The 10157-nt window shown below is 40.2% G+C and overlaps 1 protein-coding gene across 1 annotated transcript in view; it reads left to right on the top strand.

Annotated features, from left to right (window-relative positions):
• Positions 1-9508, top strand: part of LOC145401943 (uncharacterized) — a 174489-nt gene extending 164981 nt beyond the window's left edge. The window contains exon 6 of the mRNA XM_080274050.1: positions 9395-9508. Within this exon, the coding sequence (XP_080130176.1) occupies positions 9395-9508 (114 nt within the window). The remainder of the gene's footprint in view (positions 1-9394) is intronic.
• Positions 9509-10157: the final 649 nt, after the last annotated feature.

Below are 10157 nucleotides of genomic sequence, written 5' to 3' on the forward strand. Positions count from 1 at the left end.
ATTTGTGATTTAGGTTACAAGATAGTATTACCATAGCTTGTTATTCTTTTGCATAAAAACCAAGAGTTATTACTGTATATAGATATAAAAAGGTGGTTTAAGATTACATGTTATAGTGTGTGTGTGTGTGTGTGTGTGTGTGTGTGTGTGTGTGTGTGTGTGTCTGTGTGTGCGCGCGTGTGTGCGCGCGCTAAAGGTAAGGAGAACGTTGTTGTCTGTGTTTATGTAAGTGAAGAAGAGTGGTAGCAAGACAGGTGAGGGGCGTGCTGTCAGGTGAAATTAATGACTCATGAAGGGAAAAAGTGGTAATGGAGGCAGATGGGTGGGTAAAGATGGGGCGCCTTGATGGATGGCCAGGAACTGTAGCTGTATCACTGGGCTGTGGGTGGGTAGAAGGTAGGAAGGATGAGGTAGGTGGGCTGATTGGGTATTAGGGTAGAGGAATGGGGTGGATGGGTAGAGCAAATTGGAAGTTGGGTGGGAATAAGGCTTAGAGGATGAGTATGTGGAAAGTACTGTTTGTGTTGGGTTGGTACAAGGGTAGAGAGATGAGGTATAGGTGGGTATGACATGTATTAGGTATGGGTATGAAAGTTTGCTGCATACAGTGGATAATATGAGTGGGTAGATGAGTGCTGAACGTGAGGTGTGTAGAAATAGGCATATCTTAAAAGTGGGTTTGGTTTAAATTGAAGTCAGATATGTGTAGGGCGAGAATGTATAAATGTAACAGTAGGCAGACAGACGTGAATGAACCTGAGTGGTATTAGTGAATTTGAAGGGTACAGGTGTGAGAGTAAGAATGGAGCTAAGTGGGTAGGTAGGTCTGAAATGGCGTGATGGCTCGGGGTAGTGAGAGGTGGATATCACGGTATATGAAGTTGATATGATAGGAAGAATTTCAAGGGCGGGAGGATATTGTCTCTCTTGATAATTTAGAAATAGGTATAAAAATGTTGGGTTGTGGGGGGTGGGTATTATGTAAAATTGGCAGGACAAAGTTATTGGAGGCGGTCGGTTAGAATGACGGCAATGAGTCTGGTGGTAAATGTTAATGAGAATGAAGAGTTAGTGTCCAGAGGGATGTATATGAAAATGAGAGAGAGTATAATTCTGTCTCATTGGGCATTACAGAGCAATGTGGTGAGAGAGGTAGGGTATGGGGGCTTGGGAGATGTTGGTAAATGTGAAAGTATGAAGGGTTGGTCTCCGGAGTGGTTGATATTCAAATTGTTAGGGTAAACTTAGCATGATAGTTTGTGATTGAGGAGGGGGGCGGTGTGGGTCCGGGACATAATATATTTGAAGGCTTGGGGTCCAGAGATGTGGGTATTAAATGATTTTGGCATGACAGCGTGATGATGGGGGGGGGGGTGGCAGAGGGACAGGGGTGGGGTTGGGGACATGGGATCTAGTGGTAGCCGGGGGGGGGGGGGGAGTAGCAGGACAGGACCACCCCCAGCTGTGGGTAGTGTAGGCAAGGTAGCACCACCCGCACCCGGGGGCCTCAGTCAGTGACCAACCTCTCCGCGCGACACACCTGCGTTCTCTCCCAATCCTCACCTGTCTGTGCACGCCGTTTTCTTTTTTGCGAGATTTTTAGCCGTGACTCGCGTGTTCTGGTGACTCATGGAAAAGAATATAAGCACTGTAATGTAAATAGAGATGTGCTATTGTCAAGTCAATAAATAAGAATAAATTAAGGGAAAGTGGTGAAACTTTCAGTGAGTGTGTAGTGGCCCGAGTGTTTTATCAACTAGACAGCATTGATGTTGACGGAAAAATATATCGGTATATTATATGTATAAACTGTATATATACATGTGGATATAAAATCTTACATCTAAGCAAGATATAGTGATTGTTAAGTGCATTTTAGTGGCAGTTATATGCATTTTTATAGCTTAACAGAAAATTATTTACAAAGGGTCAGACAAGTGTTTATATTATGAAGCGATCTGAAGTGTCGAGTTTAGTAAGCGTGGTATTTTAGTGACCGTGTGTGATGGTGAAAGTATTTTATTCACTCCGGTGCTTATTTCTGTTAAGGCGCTTAAGAGAAAATTGATTACGAAGAGGGGGGACTATGATCCAGTTTAGTGTCAAATTAAGGGAGTGATATTCAATTTATTTTTAAGTTACCCGACAGTGGATATTGTAAATTATCATTTAAGTGTGGAAAAGTGATGCAACATATATTTTAAGTTGCTTGGCATTGTAAACTGATTGCTTTCATAAGATGGAAAAGTGCAAAATGTGAAGTGTGGAAAGTTTTGCAATAAAAAGTTACTGAACCTAATTAGACAGTATTCAGTACTGGTAGTCAACAAAAGAAGTAACGTTACTTATAGACTCGATGAAACAACTAGAGCGATATGTTTCTGTTTTGGTGTTGGTATGATTTGTTGCCTCTTCAGCACGATAACGTCTTTACTAATTTCGTTCGTTGTTTATTAGTGTAATATGTGGTACGATGATCGCTTGATGACTTTTTTCAGCTTAGGAGAGCCCCATCTTTGTGAAGTGGCTGAAGAAGGATCTGTCTAACCCTTCTAGTTCGAAAGTCTCTCCTAAGCTGAATAAAATTCATAATTTATGAATGTAAAAAAAAAAACGTTATCGTACTGAAGGTATTAAATATTCAGATCATTGGCATGTTGTTACTTTAGTCAGGGACATAAAAAATAATGCATGGGAACTGCAATCAAATTTTTAGTTCCGTTTTTCGAAACTGTTGGCTGGCGTTGCAAAATGCTACAGCGCACTGAGAGAAACGATGATTGTGGTTGTTTACTGAGGATTAAACTGTAAAGATGCTTAGCCTACACTGGTTAAAGTGTCATGATGGAGAGTAATTAGTAATCATAAGTGTATGTTTATGACGGTGGTTGTTAGTGTATAGGTATTATGTGTTTGTTTTATGTACGAGTTGTTTACGTAAATGTGTAGTAACTCTAGGAGAATCAGAGAAAGTGGAAAGGTGTCACAGAACGTGATTATATTAGAATAACTGGTTATGTAAGTAACTTCAGTATAATTACCAGTTTAGAGACGTAAACTGAATTAGTCATATTGAGAATGAAGTCATAGCTTGTGTTAGCATAGTACTGTATAAAAAAAATGAATAATGGTGTGCCATCTATAACTGAGTAGAAATATAAAGTTTAGCAAAAATAGATAAAGACGAAAGTGAATGGTATATATTTATGTTCATTTTGCTCCTTAATGCTGTCATTCAGTTACGGTGATTATATGAAGATTTGTATAACCAATGCCTAATGACAGTGCCAGACATTCTGCATTTAACTTACTAAAATGTGACTACATTCTTGCGGATGCCAAAGTAGAATTACATGACGTTAAATTTGTATGGTACCTTTTTATTAGTCAGTTTTGTAATTGCCCAGCTGAGTGAAAGGAAGGACGAGAGGAAGAACGAGAAATAGGGAGAAGGTGGGGAGAGTACTCAGGGGAAGGTGTATGATGGTGAGAGAGTGATGGAAGAAGTGAATGGAAACATGGGGACTGGGTAAGAAGATTACTGAAGGGGTCGTTTGCTGTGGGATGTGGGGTCATTAATGAGTAGAGACTGCCTGCAGGTACTTTTAGGAGGCATTCGCACAAGATGCAGTGTCAGTTGATAGATTGATATAGTAAGGAAAGACTTATGATTGCTGTTAATCATCGTGTATCGGTACGCTTCACTCGCCTCACGTCAGTAATAACTTGGTGGTTGATGACGATGTGGTGAGATGAGAAGGGTAGAAATATGATGAAATAGAAGGGGTTGCAGAGTAAATGTATATGATAGAATAGAAGGGGTTGATATGTAATGGCTCAGGGGGTTAGATTTTTTTTTTCTTTTTAAGGGGTTTTTAACTTTACAAGAGGTTGTGGTGGTAAAATTTCGAGGGTTTGGATATGGTGGGTTACAGGGGGTTGACATGTAATAACAAATTGTGTTAGATTTGTAACGATTCTAGAGTCCTGAACATGACGGTGTTGGGGGTTGGGATGTAACGCTTCACCTTCACTACGAGAGGAAGCTTTGGCTGAGTAAAATCGTCTGACGGTAGCAGGGATGAAAGGAAAGGCATCATAATACTACGGAAATAAACCGTCTGGAGGTAGCAAAAAGGAAGAGATGTTGGGTTTAATCGTTCTGGGGGTTTATTAAGGGTGTTGATTTGTAACGTATAGGGGGTTGTGAGTTGACGGTTTAGGTCCTTTAGGGGGTTTGAATATAGCGGTTTGTTGGTTAGTGTGGGGGATCGGAAGGGGCCTGAAATATAACAGGTTGATTGGGGTTGGGATGTGACCTAAGTTATGGTGTGAGGGTTTTAGAGGGAGTTGGGATTTGACAGTTTTGGAGGGGGTTGGGATGTGATGGTTATGAAGGGGGTTGGGATGTGATGGTTTTGGAGGGGGTTGGGGTGTGATGGTTTTGGAGGGGGTTGGGATGTGATGGTTTTGGAGGGGGTTGGGATGTGACAGATTTTGGATGGGGTTGGGATGTGACATTTTGGATGGGGTTGGGATGTGACATTTTGGATGGGGTTGGGATGTGACTTTTTGGAGGGGGTCGGGATGTAACAGTTTTTGGAGGGGGTCGGGATTTTTTTTATTATCGTACGATACACCTCTACATGTCACCACATCGGCGCTAACACCCACCGTTCATATTGATTACATGCTACATACTGAATACATGCTACATGGAGGGGGGTCGGGATGTGACTGTTTTTGGAGGGGGTCGGAATGTGACTGTTTTTGGAGGGGGTCGAGATGTGACTGTTTTTGGAGGGGGTCGGGATGTGACGGTTTTGGAGGTGGTTGGGATTGTGCCTTTTTATTGGGATGTGGGGTTTTGGAGGGGTTGCGATGTAACGGTTGTAATGGAGATTGGAAAGTGTTACTTTTGAGGAGTTAAGAGTATGACATAAGAACATAAGAACATAAGAAGAGAGGATAACTGCAGTAGGCCGGTTGGCCCATGCTAGGCAGCTCCTAGAAGAGTAACTGAACTACTAGAATGAGATAAGGATAGCAAAGAAGAAGGCTCTCCCCCGCCCTCCAAACCCTCCAGCCGAAGCCGGCAGGAAAAAGTCAGAAAGAACACCACGCCGTATAGAAAAACTGGCGTGGACATTTTACAGGAAAGTGTGAAAGGAGAATAGAGACTATCATAGTGTAACCTGAAAAGAAATTTTTTTGAATTAGTATTGGTTATAAGATTTTCTTTATTCTATATCCACCCCTTATTTGTCATATGCTTATCTAGCCTATGCTTGAAACTCTCAATGGAAGAGGCAGCAACTACTTTACTAGGTAGCTTATTCCATTCGTCTACTACTCTATTACCAAACCAATTTCTACCTATTTCCTTTCTGAAACGGAATTTTTCTAGTTTGAAACCATTATTTCTAGTTCTATCCTGTATGCTCACTTTAAGTACCTTGCTAATATCTCCCTTATTTATACCATTCATCCACTTAAAACCTCAATTAAGTCTCCCCTTACTCTACGCCTCTCTAGCGAATGCAGATTTAGTCTTTTCAGTCTGTCTTCATATGACAGGTTCCGGACGTCATGTATCATTTTAGTCATTCTTCTCTGTACATTTTCTAACGAATTAATATCCATTCTATAGTAAGGACACTAAAATTGTACTGCGTAGTCTAAATGTGGCCTTACTAATGCTAGATAAAGTTTCAGTATTACTTTAGATGATCTATTGCTCACGCTTCTCGAAATAAATCCTAGGACCCTATTTGCTTTATTTCTCGCATTAATGCACTGTTGCCTAGGTTTAAGGTCGTTACTAATCATAACTCCTAGATCTCTCTCGCATTCCGATTTGCTAATTTCTTTGTTATCTAAGCTGTATTTAGTATCTCCAATGGTCTTGCCTACGTTAAGTACTTTACATTTTTCAACGTTAAATTCCATTTGCCAAGTTTTAGACCATTTGGACAATGTATCGAGGTCTTTTTGTAAGTAATGGCAATCGTCAGTCGAGTTAATGATACGCCCTATTTTTGTATCGTCGGCAAATTTGCTGATTCTGCTATTGACTCCTAAGTCTAGATCATTTATATATATGATAAATAATAAGGGACCGAGTACTGAACCCTGTGGTACACCGCTAGTTACTAATCCCCAGTCCGACTTAGTTCCATTTATTAATACTCTCTGCTTTCGTCCTTTCAGCCAGGATTCTATCCATTTTAAGATATCGCCGTCTATACCGTGTGCTCGAACCTTTCTAACTAACCTTTCGTGTGGGACTCTATCAAAAGCTTTACTAAAGTCCAGATAAATAACATCGTAAGCTTTATCGCTATCTACTGCCTCATAGACCTCCGAGTAGAATGACAACAAATTTGTGAGGCAGGATCGTCCTTGCCTGAATCCGTGCTGACTTTCGTTTATAAGATTAAATTATTCTAAGTGTTCTCTAATCTTATTTGCCAAAATTGACTCTAACATTTTTCCTACTATTGACGTTAGACTTATCGGACGATAATTCGACGCAGCTGATTTATCACCCTTTTTAAAGATGGGCACTACGTTTGCGGTTTTCCACGCCTCTGGAACTTCTCCTGAACTTAAAGAGTCATTAAATAACGTTAAAAGTGGCTGACATAATTCTTCTTTGGTTTCTTTTATAATTTTTGCATATATATCGTCCGGACCTGGCGATTTTTGAGGTTTTAACTTGTTAATTTCTTTCAATACGTCCTCCTTACTAATGGTTATTTTACTAAGAATATTTTCCGTATTCTCATGGTAAATATTTGCTGCTTGAGGGACCAGGCTTAGATTTTCCTTGGTGAATACTGATATGAAATAATTATTTAGGATGGAGCACATTTCTTTATCTTCACTGGTAATGTCACCTGATTCTGTTCTGAGTGGTCCTATCCTATCTTTATTTTTCGTTCGGTACATTTGATAAAAACCCTTGGGGTTTACTTTTGATTCACTTGCAACCTTAATTTCATAACTTCTCTTTGCTTTTCTTATCTCCCTCTTTACTTTAGTACGATTGCTTCATATTTTTATTCCTGCTATCTCCAGACTGCAGTGTTGCCACTTCTACAGATTTATCTGTAATCTACAGATTTTGTAACTATTTTCAGATTGTCAGAATTAGTTTGATAAAGAGGGTTAATCTACAGATTTTCATATTGGAAGACATTTTCAATGTATTACAGGCTTTGCTTCCTTTGTGGATAAGACACTTATCAAATATAAATACTGCATCTGCCTTTTGAGAATTTTTTTAAAGTTCCACACTAAGACAATATTTCACATGCTGTGTAAATTACCACCTGCACTGGGAGCTGCTTAGTAAACAACTGCAGCATTTTTTAACCAGACAGTGCAAAGAAGTGCATTATTTCACTTGGAAATACATTGTACAGTATATGCTCTAATTCAGGTGTGGTTCCTGTGATATAATGAGTTAATATGAATTCGACTTACAATCACTTAACAAAGATACTAGGCCTACACTCCTTTCCAGTTTAGCTTATGACCAAGTGTTGTCGGACTGGACGGTTAATTTGACTTGTAACCAAGGAGAACCATTCCTATTTGATAAGGAAGGCTGATCAAAATTCATGTAACCATAATTTTGTATTCAAGTTGTGTGACAGGCCTAGTTCCATGAGCTAACAACTGGCTATACAGTACACAGTCCACTATTTTTGGTAAAAAAAAAAAAAAAAAAAAAAAACTGCCATATTAGTTTGTAACTGCTCAATGGTACTATTATATTATGACCAAATTCTATCTTCAACATGTGGTATGTCATTTCTGTGGTCAGTTAGGGAAAAATTCGGGAGGTTCAAGGGGAAGGCTGTGGAAAATTCGGACGGGGTAGTTCTCCATTTCCCCCCACGGAATGGTCACTTTGAGGGATCTACAGATTTCCACAGATTTTTTGGCATCCAGCTTCAGATTTACCAAATTTTTTGGTGGCAACACTGCCAGACTGTAACATTCAGCTTAGGAGAGATTTTTCGAAATGGGAAGAGTAGGTATTGCCGTTATTAACTTGGGGATCTCCTAAACTATTATAGTCTGGGGATATATAAATATGTCCGTTCTCCCCTTTGGGGCTAAGATGCGAATGAATGTGTTTGAATGGATGAGTAAATGGGGAGTGTGTCGTCCTGTCTCGGCTACCTCATTTTCCTGAAGCGAGTTAAGTAATATATATACAGTATATATATATATATATATATATTTATATATGACGTCATTGTTCTGAAGCGAGTTAAGTAAATAAATAAATAAGTAAAGCACCGTTTTTATTTATTTATTTTTTTTCCGTAAGTGGCATCGCCTCTTGAGGTGAATTTTAAGTGAATTGTCCCGCAACCGGCATGCCGTGAAGTGTGGCAGAGAGTTAGCTGATGCCCTTGAAACTGATAAAGGTAAATTGAACAAACCGAATATGGGGTTATTAATCACCAGCTTATCTACCATTTAAGTTCACAGTAGTGTGAGATAAGGACAATCATTAGTAAACCCGTTCTAGCATACGCTGATGAAGCCGGTCAAGTATGGTTTTAGCGATCTTTCATTTTACGTCAGAATGTATCTTTATTGTAAATGAAATAATGTAACATTTGAGACTTAAACCGGAAAAAAAGTTAGCAGATGCAGCCCTTATATACAGGTGTAAATCTCTCTCTCTCTCTCTCTCTCTCTCTCTCTCTCTCTCTTGTGCATTTGCTTACATATAATTACCCCCATGTACTAAAATGAAAGGCCTTGGTTCATTTTTTATTCAGAATTTTGAGAACGAGTTTCTGTTATAATTACAAGGCAAACTGTCAAAATGCAATTAAAAATAATTTGGTGTAAGTAATTTTAAATGTCAGTGCAGCATTTAAAAACCCTCTCACTGCCAGAGGTGTTGCGTGAGTCAAGTACAGTAGTCCGGCGGCAGCAAGTATAAAATATAGGACATTATGTTAGTCAAGCAGTTAATGGAATTTTTTACACCTCTGAAAGAGGTGTCTTCCCAGCTGACTGAAATCGTCTGGGGGTAGCAAGAGTAAGGCGTCCTGGTTCTGAAAGTTGAGCGACCAGTGGCTGATCCCCGAGCAGTATTACATAAGTAACCACACCTCGAATTTATACCTATGGACCCCATATCCGGTTGGAACGAAGTCTTCTGATAATTCATGTATTTAAGGCTGATATGTCCAGTCTTGTACTGTACTATTGATTTAAAATACCTTCACTGCAGTTTGAATTGTACATGTACTTCGGTGAGCTTAACCCTTTCACATCGATAATGATATTCCCACACCCCAGCTGCCCACAAACATTGCCGCACATGTAGATATCACCATAACAACCACACACCTCATTGCAGACACGCCTTTCACACTGCAACAGGACTGCCTTAACACACTTCACACTTTGCGTTGAGGACAACAGGCTGGCGATCGTCCTGGTCAAACCCACCGCCACACATCACCAGCAGTAAACATGAACACAGGTACTCTCTGGACATCACACTTAACAATGTATATATGTGTGCCACACTCACACTCCACTAAGATCCTTGGAGTGACTTAAAACACTCGACTCACCATCAAGGACCATGTACAAGACATCAAGAGGCCTTGCACCCCCTGACTCGGTGCGTTCGGGGCATCTACATGGCCAGACTTTAGGCAACAAAAAGAAACACTCTCCTTACTACACAAGCAGTACATTAGCACAATGATGCCCTGTGCCTCCCCAGCATGGGCTCCCATCCTATTTAATACCGACAACAACACTGCGTACCATACGGAACAACGCCTTTTATATCACCGCTGGCTACACCAAAACCTCTCCCGCAGCTCACACGCAGAAACTAGTCTTTCCCAACAGAGACTACCTTGATATGAGAGGCACACAGTTCTGTGCAACAGCACGTGCCAGTACAGAACACCCCTGCCGTTACTTGACAAACACAACACACTTTGGCACATGAAACAGTCACCGCACAAACACAATCAAACCTTTTACAACAATATCCCACATCCAGACATTTCAGCACTAGCAGTGAAAAAACACCAACATACTCACTTCTCGCTCAGGGCAATACAACACTTCGATCAGAACACTATAATACAAACCCCTCCAGA

The sequence above is a fragment of the Coenobita brevimanus genome, chromosome 57 (assembly GCF_032717465.1).
Source record: "Coenobita brevimanus isolate Jiangsu-jjx chromosome 57, ASM3271746v2, whole genome shotgun sequence".
Lineage (NCBI taxonomy): Eukaryota > Metazoa > Arthropoda > Malacostraca > Decapoda > Coenobitidae > Coenobita > Coenobita brevimanus.